Genomic DNA, 20,100 nt, shown 5'->3' with positions numbered 1-20,100 from the left:
AGATACAAGAATGTCTGTTAGGCCTATTATTTTTTGTGGGTTAGTTTGTTTGAAAATTGAGATTGGTCTGGTCTGAATGAAGCAGAGGATGTTCAGTAAACTTTGCCACTCTGAAGAAATGGCATTTTGTATTTTTGTAAATGTAAAACTTCATATAGATACAGAAGTCATAAATTCTGCAGAGCAGTCCTAAAATCTTCCCTCAGACCTTATTAAGGCAAAATTGCCGTCTTACTGTTGGGAGGGAGAAAAATGGCAGTGCAGAGATTGTAGGTTTTGTCTCTGATATTGTAACATAAAATCTCCTTTCTCGTATGCTGAAGGGAGACGGAAAAAGACTCAATACTGACTTGTCTTAAAGTGTATGTGTAATCCAAAGGACTTTTTTTTTTTTAAAATCTTGATAGGATCTCAGTATTCCAAATCAGTCACGGCTCACAGGATCTATTCAGAAAGACAAGTGCCAAGCAGAACTTCTCTGTGTCCTTGAAGCAGAAGGCAAGACTGCCCATCTTGAAGTGAGAACAGAGTGCGAGCCAAAGATTACACTGGAAGTTCAATTCAGGCATGATCTCCCTCAACTGAAGGAAATCCCAAGGGAAAATAAACTGTCCATCACTGCACAAAACCAGTTAAAATATCATATCGGAACAGGAATGAAATTGGGTGATTGTGAGCTTCAAATGAATGGGGACTTCGACCCTGAAAAGAAGCTTCAGTGGAAAATGTTTCTAGAAAACAAATGCCAAACAATTCAGGTATTGGAAAGAATTTTTTTGCTTTACTCTTGAATTTATACATCTAAACTGGGATCTTTGCACCTACTAAAGTCAAAAGAAAATAGTCTAATGTTTTCAATGGCAGCAGAGAAACAAGAAACATATTCTCTTTTAACGTTACATCTTGCTTTTGGTGCTAGCCAAATTTTCTATGAATCAGTACCTGTAGTTAATAAACTTGGTTGTTCTAGCTCTGATGCATTTTTTTAAAAGCAAGGTTGAGAAATCTACAGGGTTTTAATCTTCAGAAATAATGAGTATTCAAAATTCTGTTTGACTTTATCAGCAATTACAGTTTCTCAGCAGTTTGACAGCCAAACTCTGAAATAGTTTAAAAATATATCAAGTAAATAGGTAATATTCAGGTCAGAAAATTTTCACTCAGCTTTACACAAAATTGAAATTTCTGACAAACTGATATGTAATATATGAAGACCATTGTGGAGAACACACAGAGTGAAAAAGCCAGCATTAAACAGCAATTACGATTTCCTGTAAGACCTCAGCTGAGAAATATTTCAGGGATTTAGTTGAAAAACAAACAGTGACATTTTGAACAAGCTGGTTTGGACTGCCCTAGTGAGCCATTTCTTTGTGGTAATTCTTGCAAATGCTGGCCATATAATTGTCCCTGAGCTGAACCTTACCATTTACAGTGCCTGACCAAGCACCACCAAATCACTCCTCCTGTTTCATTAATGAGATTTAACTTCTGGGTTTGGTGGGAATCTCACTATAGACTCTATAGTCTGAACAGCAACTAGTAAGGTAGGAAAAAAAGTAGTTTCTTTGTTGACAAGATTTAGCCAGTAGAAAAATACAGTGAAAACTGAAGTTCTGTGGAGGAAGATCACTCCATAGCACACAAATGTGCCATCATTTGCAGTAGAGTCTCATTTCTATACAAAGCAAAGGAAGTGAAGCCCTGTCTCTGGGACAATCAACCTGGCTGGCATCAGGCATCCTGGGAGTCCCCATTTCTGAAGGAGTCCACAGTGTCATTGCCTGGGAGAAGCTGTGTGAGCTGGGGAGCAAAGTGACTTTCAGAGCTTCCCACGTAAAGACAGGCAGCGTGCTGTGACCCCTCTCAGCTAGTTAGCATGACACACTAAGGTCCTTTAGCCTTTTCACAGAGGAGTGAAAAATGGCACTTTTTTCCCTCAATTCTTACCCGGTAGTTTGTTTTCCCAGGCCAGACTATTGTAGGTAGGTGGAGGTGGAGAAATTCTGCAGCAGGATTTCCTGAAGTAGCAGTTCTAAATTTAGCTGGATTGTGCACTGACTTTTCTTACTGAAAATTTGTATTGCTATTGGAAATCCTGATGTCATGGTGCTCGGCCTCTTACAGATCCCACCAGTCAGTGCTATGTAGGCAGGAATGGAAAGGACAGGAGAAATGTACTGAAAGTTTGAGAGAGATGTTATCACAGAATGATCTGTGGATTCAATATGCAAGTCAGGGTAAATCTGAATATACAAAGATGAGATTCTTCCAGAAACAGAACTGCCATAATAGACCTATATATGCTGCCTGGTTTCACTGGATTTATGGATGCTTTGGGCCACTGAAGCAATGCCAAGCACAGAAAATTAATTGACTTTTCCCGTAGGCAGGAAGAGCTGCCATTTTATCCTGTGTTCTATTTATGCTGGCTTATTTATCAAAAATATGTCAGACATTCAAAATAAAAAAGACAAAATGTATAAAATGTGATAAAAAGCTGTCAAGATTTCTGAAACATCCTATGGATATGCTGCCTGATATACTAGATTTACAGCTAGGTGCTATTAGAGCTACTTATTAGGAGTAAAATTTTCAGGTGTATAGTGTATCTGTGGATAAGTGTAAAAGTGGTGAATTTTTTAATTTTTTTTTTTTTTTCCTTGTACAGGATCTTGGAGCACCATTAAAAATTGATGGTTCAGGCTATGTTTTGATGGATAAAATGAACCTAGAGTCACAGACATTGATCAGTGTTGATGAAAGTAAATTACAAGGACTCATTATACTAAAAGTCACTGATGTAAGTACCCTACAGACTGTTAGAATGCATGTACAAAGTACTGAGTGACATACTCTATTTTATTGGGAACAAATAGTCAAGCTTTAGTAATAAATGCCAGAATAAATATAAATCTTTGAAAATCTGTCACCTGTAATGTGCAGTAAAACAGATGTATAGGATAATAGGATACAGGCTTGTGGCACTTCCTGAATCATTTCATTGCTATGCTCTTTGTGTGTGTGTATATATTTTTTTTTTCTTTTTATATTGTACTATTTGATGTTCCTTATATTATGTGGCAAATATGGTAAGACATGCAAACCCACAAATGCTGATCTCACTTCAGATATATGACAGGTACTCCAATATAACACTCTTCATTCATCATGAAAGTATACAGGAGTGCATAAGAAGAAAAAAGATTGTGATTTATAGAGTGATCATCATGATTTACATTGCAAAATAATAGGCAGCAATTAATTGAGACACTGCTGTTTGTTTCTTCAGTGAGACAACAGCACAAGAAAGGCTGTGAACCTCTTGCTTTCCTGTTGACAATTACAAGTTTGACTTCTCTTGTCATCAGTGCAGGAGAATAGAGTACACATGGAAAGAAGTATCTTCTTCCTAGTGATCATTCACTTACATGCCGTAACTGGTAATTTCTGCGTATTTCTGTGCTGTAGAGAAACAGATAGCTAGTGGGAGTTCTTTGCCACCAGAGAGAAACATTTGCACCTTTTTCCCTCTTAGCTGAAATATGTATTTTTTTTATCCTATCTGTTAGGGTTTATTATTTTTTCTTTTTCCCAGTGTAACTTCCCTAAGTTCAGTACAATTGGTTTTAATTAGTATTAAATGTAAGATAGGCAGATTTGCTAAAATTCTGTTTTGAGCTGTGTATTGCAGCAAGCTTTGGGTTCTACACATGCTTTGCTATATATGCTGTGCAATATTAACAGGAAAGACAAGAGTTAGATGCAGTGCTAACCCATAACATTCAAGGAGCTGCTGACATTGGCATTCCTATGAGAATGTTAGTTGATGTGATATCAGAAAAAACCAGCGACTTCTATAAAAGGCTTATTAACTTCTGCGTGAACAGCAAGCAAGTAAGTGTCTCCTCCATATTAATAAGATGTGAAACAGAGGTTAAAGTGAGCTAATTGACTTGGTAAATATTGTTTCTCCATTTGAAATAGCTGTGCATGAGGCCCTTACAGGAATACTCTGCAGGAGCTGGTTTGGTTTTTAAAGGCTTTAATTAAATGAAGGCAATATCTTTCAGCCACTCCTGTGCAATCACTTCTAGCAACAAATTTGACATCAGCCATGATCCATGACTCCTGTTTGCAAACTGTATCAAACCTTTCTTATCAAGTATCTTCTCTATTACAGTACAAAGTTGTGAGACATAAAAAAATTAGACAATTCTTCACTATAAATTTTTCATAGTTTTCATAATTTTACTCTAATACATATTTAGTACAATAATTAAAATTAATCAGAGTGGTCTCAGTATCAGAGATGTGCCTCAGTTAACTTTTGTCATATTTTATTTGGACTGAACAGGTTACAGAAGAAATGAGCTTTATCCAGAAATTGGATGTTTTGTCTCTTAACTACCAATTTACTCATAATATAGAGGCACTTAAGACTTTGCAAATAAAAGACAGGATTGAGTTGCAGGTAAGTTATTGGACAATGACAGGAGAGACATGAATCCAGCCTGAAATCATGCCATGATGGAAGCAGTAGCTGTAGAAGTCAGATGGCAAAGAACAGAGGGTATACATGTGACTTTCAGGACATGGTTTAGTGGGCATGGTGGTGTTGGGTTGACAGTTGGACTCGATGATCTTAAAGGTCTTTTCCAACCTAAATGATTCTATGATTCTATGACTTTATGCATTTGCTATTTAGGTGAAATTTTTGTCTCTCTGCCAAGGAGGGTAGAATTGTACTCATTCAGTTGTTAACTTTGGCATCTTTATAATCTTTTCTATTCTGTTATGCCATCTTGCATAAGATCATAGCACACATTTCAAAGTTGCTTCATGATACTACTTCACTTAAAATTCAAGATTTGTACAGGAGAAAAAGCTTATTGCTACAAAATATAGCCCAAGTGGAGCAAACCACACCATAAATTATCTACCTAATGTTGCAGACACAAGTGGGAAAGATCGTTCTTAACATTTTGAAATACAATCAACCTTCAATAAAGTATCCTTCTGAATGAAGGAGTCTGCATTGTCACACTACCTCTGCTTTCATTCTCATTTATTTATTTCTAGACCCAGTGCTCTACTTATATTCTACTTAAGTGGGTCTTCCTTGCCTTTAATTTAGTTTCCAGAGAGAGCAGCAGTGTCCTCCATCCTTCAATATGTAATTTGAAGTATGGTGGAGTATTCATCATGAAAGTGCATTGCAGGATGTGCAAACTGGGTTTTTTTTGTCCAAAATGAATGGTCTGATACATCTGAAGTCTGTGCATACAAGGACTGTCTTGGAAAGAGCTGGGATAAGATGAGGCAGAGAAGTGTGGTGGTGGTAAAATGAAATGTCACCCTGTAATGGACAGCTAACAAATCAGTTACTTTTCTCACCAAGCAGATTGTACTCCTGAGTTCTGTAACCCATCAGAAGTGAAAGGAAGTTGGGGAAGGTGTTATCTGTCTAGGTGGAGAGTGGAGGTGGAAAAGCATATTGCTGCTTATGCTTCTCATAGAATAAGATTTTCCTGAATTTGGGTGTTGTCCCAATATACATGGGTCATACTGCCTGCTTGTGTTTTAAAAACATTTATATTCTTTCTCTCACTCCTCCCTCTCCTTCCTGCTCTCTCTCTCTCTGTCTTTGGGTTTTTTTTCCCCTAAAGTTCGGGGTGGAGGGGAGTCCAGAAGCTCAGTTTGTTCTTGAGGGGTTGGGAGAAGAGCTTGCTGGACCAGAAAGTTTCATAGGAATAAGAGGTTGGAGGTTGGCTCCCAATGCGTGAACAAAGAAAGCCACAGCTGAGCTTGCAGCACAAGGAGGGCAATGCATTTTAGCTGACATGCCTAGTCTGTCTGATAGATCTGCAGTGTAGCTTGTATAGACCAGACAGAAGTGAGTACTGATATGACTTCCCAGTTTACATTCCAAATGGTATTTTCCTCCCAGACTCTGACTACCTGGCATATTTTTTTTCTCTGAGGTACACAAGCCTACAGCACAACAGTTACTCTTTACTAATCATGTAACTGCTTGAATAGCGTTAAGGCATTGCTATACTGGAGAATACTTGTTAATATGTTGAATATCTGTATCTGTCAACATCTGTAACTATGTTGTGTTATAAAATTATACAAGATTAATTTTTTTGACACATCTGTGAGATGATACTGCCTGAACCAAAGAAAGAACCCTGACTAACAGGAGCTTTACCTTTTATATAGCTGCCTTTTCACAACTTACCTTTGTTGCACACAGGCTATCTTGAACCTGAAAGTGATCAAGAGCTTTAGTATGAAAGTGTATTATGGTGCTCACCTAACAGTTCTCAAAGGACAAATCCAGGAGTTTGAAACAAATACCAACATAACTGGGAATTTCCATCATAATTGGCCATGGCTGCTACAAGCCAGAGTCCCATCATCTTTACAGGTGGGTTTTTTGGGTTTTTTGCACTAAAATTATTGTCCTTGATTATAATGTAATAGCCTGTGGGTTGAATGAAAACTACCGTTTTGCAAAGTACAGGATGGAAGCTGAGATTTTCTGGTATTTAAAATCTATGGATGGCTAAAACCTGAACTACTGAAATAGAAAATTTCTTTATGACTGCTTTCTGGACCAGTTTATTCCATTCTGATCAGTGTTAGTACAGTGTGTATTGTTGATATTGTAACTCTACAGGAGAATAGTTTCAGCACGTTGCATCAGGATTTGGAATATTGCTCCTATGTTCTTTAACAGGAATTTTTTACTTAAAGAAGTACTTCTTTAAGTGCTATTTTCGGGGAAGTACTGGAGTACCTACTATCTGGTAAATATTGGTAGAAAGCATGGATCAAGGATCCTTTATATAAAGGGAGTAATGTTTTTGTGGGATAAAAGAGAACCTAATGAAAATTTGACATAAATCAATGAGGCTGGCGTGGTTTGAAATTCATACAGTTGAATGGACTTCATACTGGAAAGTCATAGATGATTAATGAAAGGCTAAGATTTTTTTGTTAATGGATAGATTTTTTACATAAGTATAGACTAGAGAGAACTTTCTTTCACTTCCATTTGTCTTCTGTTTTAAAATTAAATAGTATTTAGAAGTTGTTTCAAGAACTTATATCTACATGTCATTTTTTAGATAGATGTGGTTTTTCAAGGGAGAAACACTACTCGGGAAAGATACGTGCACATTGCAGATGGAGAAACATCAATCACATACATAATAAACTCCTATTATGTGGGTCACCAAGTGGATATCTTTTGCCAAAGCATACACAGTAGCGAGGCACTACAGGCATCTGGCTACCCTAAGGCAATCAACTTGATTCTCAGTTTACGGAAATCAGGTAGGTACCTGCCATTCCTTGCAAGTTTCTTGTTATATAATAGCTCTTTGAGGATGTTTCAACTATTCCTTCAACAGCTACAAACTGACTAAGATTTGCTCATAGTACCTAAAAAGGGGATTTTTTTTTTGTATCTCAGTAAAATTGTCATTCTTAAACTGCATCTGTTATTAGTTACATTACATCTGTTTTAATTCCAGGAAAGATCTCATGTGGTACACCACCTGGTAAAACAGGTAGTCCGCAAGATACTTATCTGCCTAAAATAAGATTCCAATATCACACAAAAAACCTCGTTACAGAGCACAAAAAATGTGAATTCCAGTGTAGTTTACAGTGGGCTTTGAAAATAATTCTAAATGGCTTTTGCTGTTTGAACTGTGGAGGGGAGACAGACCCATCCTGAATAAGCCAGTCTATGCTCAAAACTTGCCCTGACATAAATCCTATTTGCATATCCCTCAACTACTGATTTATATTGTGGGCAAGTACCTTCAATGCCCACATGGGAGTATATTCATGTTGGAAAAAAAAACCAACAACTGTGAGAGCACCAAAGAGTAGGAATTATTGAGGTTAGCAGGCACTGAATCAATACTAATGTTAGTGGCACTATCTCCTTTCACCCATTCTGGAGAAAGCAACAGGACAACAGGCGGCTTTCAGGATAGCCACCAGAGTGGTCGCTGTATGGTTGCATACATGTCTGTGATTTTGTCTTCTCTGTAAAGAGTTTTGGGGTTTCACATCTGTCATCTCATTTTTATCTCTTAGCAGTCTGTACTTTCTTTTTCAAATATGAAAAGCCGGTAGGGAAGCGGGGGAAAAATCTTCAAGTCATGTTGTTTGAGCAGTGTTTGTCTGCTGTAGCTGGAACTGAAGGAGTTACTGAAGGTCAAAACAGCTCAGAGCTCTTCTCTAGAAGTGGCTACTATCTGCCAAGTGCTACAGTTGGCTATATAAGCTAGTCAGCTCTAGCTGCAAAAACACATTACTGTTGGGAATTGACTTGTTACTTAACACTTGTACATGGGTACACAAGCTCTGTTGACTCAAGACATTGTATGTTCAAGGACATCCAAAAAACTCTGCAGTCCTCCAACCACAGGCCAAAGCTCTTGTCATCCTGAATGGATGGCTTTGTCATGATGAAAGTCTTAACCCAAACCCAAAAGCTGGCTGGACTGATTTTATTCATGCAGCACTGAAATACCTTGAAAATGAGCCCCTCAAAATGGCACTGTTTTGTTCTTGCTAGAAACCAAAGCCAAGACTATCTGTGAAATCCAATATGATGACAAAGATATAACTGTGACTATGGATGTTGACACAGACTTTCAACTCTGTGGTATATTTGAATTCATGGCAGAGGTGAAGCATTCAATATCATTTCTCCATCATCTGGGACTTCCCTTCTTTCTTAAGGTAACAAAGCGTAGCTCTTTTGCTGTGCTTTGATTAGAGGTGTCATCTGAGTTTTACAGTAGCATGAATCCAGAGCAATTCCAGTGGCCTCAGGAAAATTACTCCAGGTTTATACAAGTGCAGATGAGAGGTACTTGGCCCAGTTTATCTGAATCCTTGTTTAACTTAAGTACACAGCTAATGGTCTGTTTCTGAGGAAGCTCAGCAGGTACCTGAAATCCCCGACTTCAGGATTAATCATTTCAGGAAGGCACTCATTTACTGTCACTTCCTAGCTGATACGGCTTACTAAAGTAGAAAGGACTTTTAGTAGAAAACAGCTGTCCTTCATACCTAGAGAATTCCTTGGCTTGGTTAAACCATTTGTAGCATAGATACCTAAAATGTTTCAGTGTTGAATAAACAGAAATAGATTTGTATTCCAAACTACTTGATAGGATCAGCAAAGGCTGTACCTGCTCATCCCTTGGGAGAAAGAAGCATTAGTTGAAATGTCTCCTTCCCTTTTGGAGGGTAGTACGCAGAACAGCACATCCAAGTCATCCATCACCTTCTCTTCAAGTAAGAGGATATGTAGCTAGGATACAAGATTAAAGGTAGACTTCTCTGAAAATAGATGTTAGATCAATATTAAACCTGCATAGTAAGTATCAGTGTTTCAAGGGAATATTTAATGCTAATATTTTATTAAAAGGTATTAGATATATCCTCTTCTTCCCCCTTAATCTTTAGTGAAATGTGTTTTATCCTATAAATGTTTGAGTGAAAAAAAGAAAAACAGAAATGGTAATTCTTTAGGTGTATTATTCATGTATAAGGTATGAGTGTAATCATGGACCTCTGTTCCCACAGACTTTGGCAAACACAACATATGTTGTTATTTAAGTGTGGGAGATGGTGTTCATCTTCCCCAGAGGGATTCTTTAGCAGTTTCAGGATAAAGCTGTAGATGAGCTAGCAGCTGTGGGAGGAAGAAAATACCCTGGAGTAAAAAGATTTGTGGAGCTCCATCTGTTTCATCAACAAAAGAAGGAAAGGCTGTTTCTTTACAGTATACAAAAAAGAAGAGTGGAGAAGACATAAGTAAGAACCAGTGTCTCTAAACGTAAACCAGATGAGGGTACATTGAAAGTAAGGCTAATATCTGTCAATAATGCAAATGAGTAGCTATGGAAACACATCAAAAAAGGAAGACATGTCTTGATGCTTTTGGTTTAGGTCTAGAAAGCATCTAGAAGGCCTGTCTGGAAGATAAACTTCAGTCCAGATAATGGTTTTAAGTCAGTCAAGAGATTGTGCTCAGTTTAGGTGAGATGCTGAGTAGAAGCTATGGTATGTGATTTGTTTACTTCCACACCCCTCCACAGGTGACAATTCAAGAAGTCCTGACCGAAAATGAAATTGAAGGAGCTCTGAGGTTGACCTATGAACAAAACACAAACTTCTCCTTTACCATCAGTAGGAAAAAGGACCAGCAAGGGTAAAAGGGTCATTCTGAACACTGTAAAAATGTCATTAGGCCACTATGATTCCATGGAAGAAGTTATTGTTTTAGTCACCAAAGCACTGGTGAAATAAATAAAAAACATTTGATAAAGTGACACCAAACAGTCTGTATACCTCAGGAAGTTAATGAAGGTCTGCAGAAAGATTCCCCTCCTCACAGCTTGAGGCATGCTTGTCTTTTTGCCTGCCCCCACAGCACTGAAGTAGCAGACAGTGAAATAATCCAGAAAACTCTTGGTGTGAGCCAGACAAGTACTTAAAAATATACCTTAACTTGACATAACTGTTAAAATTTTATTAAATTGTTTTGGCATAGTTGAACCTTGTAAAATTATGGACACTCACTCAGTTTTCTAAGTTGGTATCAGTACGGCTGTATCTGCTGTGCTAATTTCTCTATTTTTTTTCTGTCTTCTAAAAATTTTCAAAGTTCTTTAAAGAAATTAAGAATGAATAGAATAATTGTTTACTTCAGAAGTAAAGACTGATAATCAGTGTCTGTTGTGGTTTAAGCCCAGCCAGCAACTAAGCGCCACACAGATGTTCACTCACTCCCCCCCGGTGGGATGGGGGAGAGAATTGGAAGAGGAAAAGTGAGAAAACCTGTGGGCTGAGATAAAGACAGTTTAATAGGTAAAGCAAAAGCCGCGCATGCAAGCAAAGCAAAACAAGGAATTCATTCAATTCCCATGGGCAGGCAGGTGTTCAGCATCTCTGGAAAGCCGGGCTCCATCACACCTAATGGTTACTTGGTAAGACAAACGCCATCACCCCGAACATCACCCCTTTCCTTCTTCTTCCCCCAGCTGGGATATCCCTTGGGTCAGTTGGGGTCAGCTGTCCCAGCTGTGTCCCCTCCAACTCCTTGTGCGCCCCCAGCCTCCTCGCTGGTGGGGAGGGGGGAGAAGCAGAAAAGGCCTTGGCCCTGTGTGAGCCCTGCTCAGCAATAGCTAAAACATCCCTTTGTTATCATCAACACTGTTTTCAGCACAAATCCAAAACATAGCCCCGTACTAGCTACTATGAAGAAAATTAACTCTACCTCAGCCAAAACCAGCACTGTGTCTAAACAGAAATATCTGGTATGGTGTATAAACAAAACTGTAGGCTTTTGAGGGTGTTTAAGAGGTGTAATATTTTCAGCCTTGGGATATTTCAGATATTTCTTAAATTTCTAGCAAAAGACCTTTGCACTGAAAAGTCTTCTAAGTTCTGTTAAACTCTCTAAGAATTGTAAATTCTAAGTCTGGAAACCATGATAATGCTTGCAAAGTCAGGTTCCAAAATGCCTATCTCATTTTTAAAAAGCTGATGTTTTTACTATGGCTAGTAAATTACTAGCCAAAGTGATTTCTGATCCAGTGGGCCACATTCTGTCCCTGGGATGCGTACGCAGATTTTTCACTGAGGTCAGAGATTGCACTACTGTTTGGTCTCCTTTACCTTTGTATGCATCAAAAAATGTTAGGTGGGTAAGCATTCAGTGGAAGGTATTGCAATTTGTAACTCTAAAAGCTGTGGCAGACTCAGAGATTACTTAGATGAACTTGTGCTGTCAGTGAGAGTGGACTTTCTGAAATATTGTAGAACAAAAGTACATTTCTTCCCTTTAGTGAAGAGTTGAATATAAAAGCACTCCAGACGCATCCTGTCTTTCTACAGTACTTCCCCGGTGCAGCAGAACTGTCTTCTAAGGTAACTGTCTACAAGTTGTCTGTCACATACATCACTAAAATTAGACTTGTCTAATATTTTATGAGTCAAACTGCATTATTTCTAGTACTAGTATCTCTGACCTTTTTGTTGTTGTTGTGGTTGTTCACATTTTCAAAGATGCTAACAATCCCAACCTACTGGAAAGGATTCATTCCATTCGAGTCTACTTCTGTGCATCTGTATTAATTATGACTTCTGGTAGACTCCTCTCATGAATGTTTTTAATTATTCTGGCTACTAAGAAAAGAGAGACTGGGCAGAAAGCAATTCTGGATATTGGCTCTTTGCAGTGCAGAAATACACGACAGCAAGGATAAGCAAGGAAGATGAAAGGGGTTATTTGTCAGTCAAACGCAGCACAGTTACTCCTGCTTACATAAAGACTAATTTCTTATGCATGTTGTTCAGTTTATGTTATTCTGTAGCTGTGCCTTCCATAATGTGAACATAAGGGAAAACCAGATCTCTCTTAGGTCCTGGGGACCATAATATAACATACTGTGCGAAGAATGCAAGCACAATATTTAAGTTTATTTTCTCTTTCTCTCTCTCTCTCTCTTTTTCCCCCCCACATTTAATGGAAACTTGAAAAGGTAAATTATGATATGACTGAAGCAAAAGGCAAACTCTACCTCAGTATGGAAAAAAGGGATTTCAATGTTACAGCTAAGCTAACTTTCACTGGAACCAGCTACACTAATGTCATTGAAATAATACAGACAATGTCCCAGGTTGGTATCATCAACTCAGACGGCAAAAGGCAAGCTGTGACTGCCCTGTTTCTAGAGTGTGGCACTCAGGATGCTGGCTGCCAAACAGTGAAGGTCAAATACAGCTCCAGCTGCTATGACGTGTTTTGCCCTTGATTTCTCCAGTAGCATGAGCAAACATTCAACTGTAGATTAGTTGGGTGTCCAATGGTACAAACTGTTGTTTGATTTATATTTGTTTGCTCCTATAGATGGAGCACATATATAAGAAATAAGAAAAATAATAAGTTATAAACTGAGAAATTGCCAATTCTTGTTACGCAGGTAACACACATTTCTTTTTCTAAATAAGGAAGAAAAGATGTCACAAATAGCTATTATCATTTGTGCTATCTGCTGGATTTATTCTGTAATAGTGGGGCTCTTGATGTTCTAAGAATTATTCAGCGAGATAAAAGAGAGATAGAAAATCAAAACATACAGTAAGCAAAGACTATTGTAAAGGGGATACTCAGCTGCTCATGTATGTTCCATTATTTGAGAAGATGACTTGCTGTAGAAATTAAGTCAGGTAGAAATTAACAGCTGCTTATACAAAAGCAGTGGGCTTTAGTTTATCATTGCTCTAGACCTTTTATAAACAAATTTCTAAAGCTAGATTCCACAGGACTTTACAGTATCAAAATTGCACACTTAGGTTTTTAACTTTTCAGAGAACTTGGGATTTAATATGTTTCCCCTCTTTCATTTTTAGTTAAAAATTCTTCCAAGGCAGCTTGTGTTTGTGACGGTTTACCAAAAAGGCAACAGAACACGTATGCTGAGGCACATTGCTCTGCGGGATGGCAAAGAGATAAAGCTAACAGGCACTTACACTGGACTCTTCCCAAAGTTGGCTGGAGGTCATGATGTTCAGGGTAGGTTTCTCAAGTCTTTTGCCAGTGTTGATAGCAGACTATAAAATAAACTAAACCACATAAATCCGATTTCAAAATGCATATTCAAATGGGTTTCAATCCAGGCCTTCCAAGATCTTAATTGCTTTAAATTCATGATAAGTCTGGCTGTTAGAAACATCCACTTCAGAACACTATTTCTGCTTTGTGGATATGGAATGTAAAGCTTAAATAAACTTCAGTAGTTCCAGGGAGAAGTTTGGCCAGAGTGGAAAGTCATTAACAAGTTAAAATGTCTGTTGTTATTTTACAACAAATTTCAGAAGTGTTCTGGATTAAATGAAACATTTGGTTTTATTTTTATATTTGCTTTTGAATATTTTAAATATTTAATGAAAAGCAAAGGAAACATAGGAACTAGTTTAGGACTAAATACCATTTGTAAACAGAGAAGATAGTTAAAAGTATTGCAATTACTTTCATTCTAGCTGAAGTGCTAGGATACTTAGCTGGGAGGTGGCTGACTGTGGTTCACATCTGCATTTGGTTTCACTCAGAGCAGTGATTTGAATGAGAAATCCCAGTGTGCAGCACTCTCCCTCTATTCTTCCTGATAGTTCCATTTTGAATAAAATAGTTCCATAATTCTGTGCCAGTGAATGTTTCATTTTTTTCACAAACACAACCAACTTCGGTGGGAGAGAGGGGAGAGTACATGTAGTATGAGCAGTTGTACACTCTGCAGTGTAGATCAGGGTCTTGGTTCTGTAATTTTATGACTCAAGGATCCACTTAGAAAGTACTGTAAAAGAAACGTATGTATTTCCTTCCAGGACGAGTCAAGGCGCTGAGGAGGAGCTTTATAGGATCTGTAGTCTTACTACGCTGTGAGGTTGCCACGTGTGTGAAGTGTACACCTGGACTTGCTAGCCAGAAATGCCCCCAGATCCACAAGTGCACATGTAGCTTGAGGAAGATTAAGCTCAAATACCCAGTAATCCAGTGGTCAGGTTGCTCACTATGAAGTGGGTACCTAAATGCAGATCTCTCACAGTTGAGAGAAGGAAAGGGTTTTGAGGTGACCTACATTTCAGATTTGTCCTTCAGTCACTGCACTAGAGGTATAAAGAGACACATCTCACAGATAACATTTTTTTCTGAATGTTGCCCAGGTATCACTTTGAATTTGGAGAGCAAAAACATTTCAAGTTAATTTTTGTTTATTTTTCTGTATTCTTCTTGCTTGGTATGTTTTTGTCCCTCCTGGATATAATTTTATTTTTTTTAATTTATTGCCACACATTTCTGAGGCTTTTTTCAGAAACTGTAATAAATTCTGTTACTCTACTGCATTGGGTACTGCAGGGAGCACTGGTCACGCTGGCACTACCTTAAGGTGCTAAACCCTTATGTTGAGGCTATGTTATCTGAAAATAAAGAAAATAACTGCACTTACTTGTTTGAGAGTTGTAAGCTATTCCTCTGCCAGTGTAAGGTCATCTCAGCTTCATAAAGATTACTTTCCTGGCTGTTCTTGCTGGAAGTTGCTTTGGGTGTAGGTATCGATCTTTTGATTATTGCAGGTAATTACTGTTTTGCTGGTAAATAGAGGACGTCTGTTTTCCCTTACTTTTCTTCATATTCAGCAGAAATCAGTACACTAAAGTGATTGTGGCTGTTGGGTAGGTGCACGTGTGTGTTTGAGCCAAGACCGTGTTTTCTCTGGGAACCAACTGTTGCCCTGCTACCTGTGGGAGAATATGTCCTATGCCTTGTATGGGGAAAACTTACTTGCTTTTTTTCCTTGTAGTGGAACTTTTCCATCCTCTCTCCATCCCTTTCCCATGGCATGCCAGGGTCAACTTATACGTGAAACATTCAGCACGCAGTCACCGGGATGATCTTACTGTCATTTGGAATGAGAAGGACCAGGTACAACAGCCCAGAGCAAATAAATGTCAGGAGAATTACAAGAATATCAAGTGGGTTTTGTTTTGTTTTGTTTTGTTTTTTTTAAAGACATTAAGCAAGCCAGGGAATTCAAGTAGGAGGCAAACTTTCCTCCTTCTTGGATGTATAAAAGGCTATGACTATGGAAGATGAACAGCTGATATTCTTGTTGGATGCATTTTCAGGCCATACTATTTTTTTGTTTGCAGTAACCCCACAGCTTGCAGCATAACCAAAGGCAATGAAATGCATATCGTTCAAAGCACTGGATAGGCTCTAGGACAATTTTTGAGAGTAGATGGAAAGAATAGCACAAACATCATGTTTAAACCAGCTTAGGGGGAAAGAAATAAAATCTAAAATAAGTAAGTGTGAGCATTAGTGCGAGGTTGAAAAGGATGAACCACCTATCTGTTGCATGGATATGTGCTATGTTTACCCACATAGAAGTGTGGCACATACCTGTGCTTAGTATTTTCAGCATTACTGATTCAATTGAAGCTCTTTTGTATTTCATTCTTTTGTTCTCCTCTTTATTAGTAAGAATGACAACTTTGGAACAGTTTAAACCAGCTTTTATTTTCTTGAAGTAAGTCAGCATTAATTTTTAAAAATATAGATAGTAAACCCCACAGAACTAGGAGAACTTTGGGTAAGTTGATTTTCAAATGTGGTTAAATGGGGGAGCTTACTGACTTGCAACTAACTGTGCTATCTTTATATGTGCATCTGAAATGGAGCACCTTGGCTGAGTATTACATTATTTTCTGAATAAAGTACAGATAAAAGGCAATGTGTAAAATGTTACCATATACAAACATAAATCTGCCTGCAAAAAGGACTAGAATTCTTAATTTCTTTAAAAAGTTCTAAAATTCCAAAATTTACTTTAGAAGTTGTACAGAATGTATTTTTGTACTCCTACTTAAATTACCACAACAACTTAAATACCACCACTATTTAAATTGCCACAAAATTATTTTGCTCCCAGCAGCATTACAGAATTTAGTTCCTGATTCTGCAAATGTTTTTTCTTGTGCTTCAACTTTGCAAGCTGCATCTTAAGCACTCTGCAGCAGCGGAGCCTACAGTCCCTAAATATGAGACCAAACTTAAGCCTCATAAAACTTAAGTATGGTTCATGATTTTAGTAAAATACAGAAAATAGTTCTACTTTCAGCTGTGTCATGTAGGAAATTCAAGTAGCAAGAATGTCCTCATTTGAACATTGATTTGCCTTACTACTTCAAAAAGGACTTTATTATGCACATAATTCGTCTGAGGAAAAGGTATTGGGAAGTCTTACTGGGTGTATGTTTGAGTTCAGTATGTGAGAGGTGTTTTATTTCACAAGTTCCTTTTACATCTGTTGATATGGATCAGATATCAGTGTCATCTTCTCTGAAGTTTGGAAGAGACCATATGAACTACAGAGCCACTGTTGCCCACCCCTTTAATTACACTCTGAAGCAACTGGAGGTCCATTCCCTGTCAGAAAGAAGAGGCAGAAAGTACAACCAGCAGGTGAGATCAAGAGAAAGGGCTGCAAAATACAAAGCTGTAATACTATATTTACTGTTAGCGTGCCTTTCATCTCAAAGAATTGCAGAACCAGATTATCAGCCTGAAAAATGTAAAGAGCACCAAGTGCTATTATCTCCTTGTGTCCAAACTACCAGCATTGTTTCCTTTTCTAAGCATAACTGTTGCTAGCTGACAGTATCTGTCTTGCAATTTTAGCATTGACCCATTTTGGATGGCAAGAAGCCAGAAGTGCACAGGAGCCAGCCTAGCAATGAAAGTGAGGCAAATTTTGTTCAGAAAGTCCTATTCCACAAAAAAAAAAAAAACCCAAAACAAACAACAAACAGGAATCCTTCGATACCCATGCAGCACAAACCTAAATTTTTTGACTATATAGGAAATTGCAACACAAGTGTGAAAATGTGTGAGACTAGAAAGGCTTTAGAATACAACTGTGAGGTGCACTTGCAAAGCATATATGGGGAAAAAGAGGAAGAACTCCACAAATCATACTTCATGATCAAAGACTACAGAATATTTTCTGCCTGAAAATGCACTGCATGGGCCAAGACAGTCCAGTTGCTGAGGCTGAAGACTTTCTGCTCAATAATAAGCTGCACAAACTGTGCAGTGTTCTGTTTGTTCATCTGGAGTCTTTTTGGTACTCATAGTGGTGCTACAGAGTGGTCTCAGGTTGTTTTCACTAAGTAGTCAGTATGTCTCAAGCGTCATACTTAGAAGAATAAATTCTCTTGTGTCATTATTCCACTGGTGTCAATTGCTATGCATGATTGACCCAATGCAGCTTCCAGAGAAGATAATAGAACGACTTCTGTTGCCTCAGTTGTGAAAGTGCAGTTTCCCCTGTGTGTTTAAGGCCCTGAGCTTCCAGGCCACATGGAGTTGAACATTGTTCTGTTGCAGTTTTAATTGTGTTTCTTTTTTTCTCCACTGAGTGGAGCTCATTCTGCTAGATCACCCTGCAGGCTCTTCTGCTAGCCCTAGTCTTGCTTCACTGGACAAATCCTTCTCTTCTGGTTTCAGCTGCAGCTAATAGGGAATGGTGGGCAGCCCGCTGATATCCGACTGACCCTGGAGGATAAATCCAAGGTGAACATCACTGCCTGGGATGGCTGTATGACACTCTCTTCAGGTCAGGTATGAGTCTTTGAGTCTATGAAGGGATGGCTATAGCTAAATTTCTGGTTTTGAGTCTCACTGAATTTTTTCTGCGCTTGCCTTTTACCTGAAGTCAACCTTTTCATGTCTCAGAGGAAAAAAAAGAAAACCTCTGAAGAATTGTGTTTCATGTTGCCAGATACGTTTGTATTTGGGATGCAGCTTTCCCTCAGGACAGAATCATCAACCCCTTAGGTTTCTTGGTAGAGACTGAAGCAGTCTTTTATTGGTATAGACCATTCAGGGGTTCTCACAGGGGTGTATTTTTGCCCAGAAAGCAAAAATACTATATACTTTAGTATATATTTTAGTATATAGTGAACATATTTTTTAGAAAATTACTAATATGTATGTCTTAATTTTTTCCCCTCTTCCAGCTTCAGAGAGTGTTAAGTATGGAACACCTGCATGCATGTGGGTCTCTAGAGCAAAGATCAGCATTGTTTAACGAATATCTAGATCTGAACTGGGATGACAAAAAATTCAAGCACAATTTAACGTATGAGGTAGGAGAAGGCAGTTTTATCTGTTAACTCACTATTTTTATGGAAGCTGTTCTTAATAGATGGGAATTTATTTAGTTTTTGTATGTAATTTTGAGTGGATTTTAAGAAAGCTTCTGCAGAGTAACACTTTCTGTGAAATACCGTTATTGCGTTTTTACCTTTTACATATTGTCTGCATAGGAAGAAAGCTAAATGTAGCATAATTAAGGAAAAAATTAGTTCTTACAAACTAGAGGCCTCACTTGTGCCCTAAATTTGCAAACCTGTTGAGTTAATTCTATAGGATGGGGACTAGTAAATGTCTGATAAGCCAAAACATTGGCAAGTGGAAATGTTACATTTTGGAAATGTTAGGTTGAAACCCTGAAGCTACTAGAATAAAAAAAGCCAGCACGCGGACAGGGTGATGTTGAGAGATGGGATGAGTGGGCACAGAGGAGTGTCTAAGATTCTGTTGTCACATTTTAACTCTTTTCTTGGTTCATTGCAGAGAACTCAATTCCTGTATCCTGATAAATTTCAGTTAGAAGCTGTTCTGGAAAATATTTTCCTGACCTCATGCACCAAACAGAAGATTCTGGGTAAAATAGAAACAAACTACTCATCTTGCCTGGACTATTATACGAGCTTTGAGTTCTGTGACCTTCCAAACGTAAGTCTCACATAAATATATTGAGCCTACTTCACTTTAAATGTAATTACTGGTTTGATGACTCAGTTTTCCTCAGCTGCAACTTTTCACAAGAATTGCCATACTTCTGTAACTTAACGAACCATGAATAAACAGTGTCTTTTGATGGGTTAGGCAGAAAGGTTGTGTTTGCCGCTGTGGTACATTCTATGGTCCTGTTATGATTGTAAACATTCCCGCTTCCTCCATGTTCTTTCTTTCCTATTCCTCTCTCAAAGTTCTTTTAACTTCATGTTTCTGGAGAATATCAAAAGAGGCTCATAAGTGATCAAAAAGGAAACTAGAGAAGAATAAAAGTGCTTTCCTTCCCCTGTCGGTAAAAATTTACTGGGTTTTTTTGGCTGCTGTGCTGGTAGTAATGGGTTTTTGAACCTTACTGTAACCTCACAGTTGTCATTTATTTTTCGAACCGAAGACCCATCCATGATCTTCCTTAGGTGCACATTGGACCCCAGAGTTGCCTATAGATAATCACAACAAACACAAAACTTTGAACTTGTAACAAATGTGGTCTCATTCCAGTTGCCAGTAGATAAAATGCATCTCCGTTGGTTTCCTCATTTACTGTCAGAGTAGGTCACACCCTGTTAGCAATGGGAAACAGCAGCCAAATTTTGATGCCAGTGAAAACTTTTTCCAAGACCAAGATGTGT

General features: G+C 38.2%; 1 protein-coding gene and 1 long non-coding RNA gene across 3 annotated transcripts in view; one reads left to right on the top strand and one right to left on the bottom strand.

The window, feature by feature from the left end:
* The window catches only part of LOC104321762 (uncharacterized), a 100,453-nt gene that overhangs the window by 63,373 nt on the left and 16,980 nt on the right, over nt 1–20,100 (top strand). For both annotated transcript variants that reach the window (XM_069809950.1, XM_069809951.1), the window contains 16 exons: nt 408–758; nt 2,672–2,803; nt 3,748–3,897; nt 4,358–4,474; nt 6,260–6,433; nt 7,137–7,344; nt 8,603–8,769; nt 10,137–10,249; nt 11,889–11,970; nt 12,585–12,722; nt 13,456–13,618; nt 15,408–15,529; nt 16,931–17,071; nt 18,116–18,229; nt 18,628–18,756; nt 19,247–19,408. In XM_069809950.1, the coding sequence (XP_069666051.1) occupies nt 408–758; nt 2,672–2,803; nt 3,748–3,897; nt 4,358–4,474; nt 6,260–6,433; nt 7,137–7,344; nt 8,603–8,769; nt 10,137–10,249; nt 11,889–11,970; nt 12,585–12,722; nt 13,456–13,618; nt 15,408–15,529; nt 16,931–17,071; nt 18,116–18,229; nt 18,628–18,756; nt 19,247–19,408 (2,463 nt within the window). The remainder of the gene's footprint in view (nt 1–407; nt 759–2,671; nt 2,804–3,747; nt 3,898–4,357; nt 4,475–6,259; nt 6,434–7,136; nt 7,345–8,602; nt 8,770–10,136; nt 10,250–11,888; nt 11,971–12,584; nt 12,723–13,455; nt 13,619–15,407; nt 15,530–16,930; nt 17,072–18,115; nt 18,230–18,627; nt 18,757–19,246; nt 19,409–20,100) is intronic.
* On the bottom strand, nt 3,137–10,873 carry LOC138690518 (uncharacterized). Its single transcript, XR_011329289.1, has 2 exons — nt 9,225–10,873; nt 3,137–3,465 (listed from the first exon to the last, which is right to left on the bottom strand). It is a non-coding gene; the product is annotated as an uncharacterized lncRNA (long non-coding RNA).

This window comes from Haliaeetus albicilla, chromosome 22 (assembly GCF_947461875.1).
Source record: "Haliaeetus albicilla chromosome 22, bHalAlb1.1, whole genome shotgun sequence".
In the NCBI taxonomy this organism is placed as follows: domain Eukaryota; kingdom Metazoa; phylum Chordata; class Aves; order Accipitriformes; family Accipitridae; genus Haliaeetus; species Haliaeetus albicilla.
This window is presented reverse-complemented; position numbering and strand designations above follow the sequence as displayed.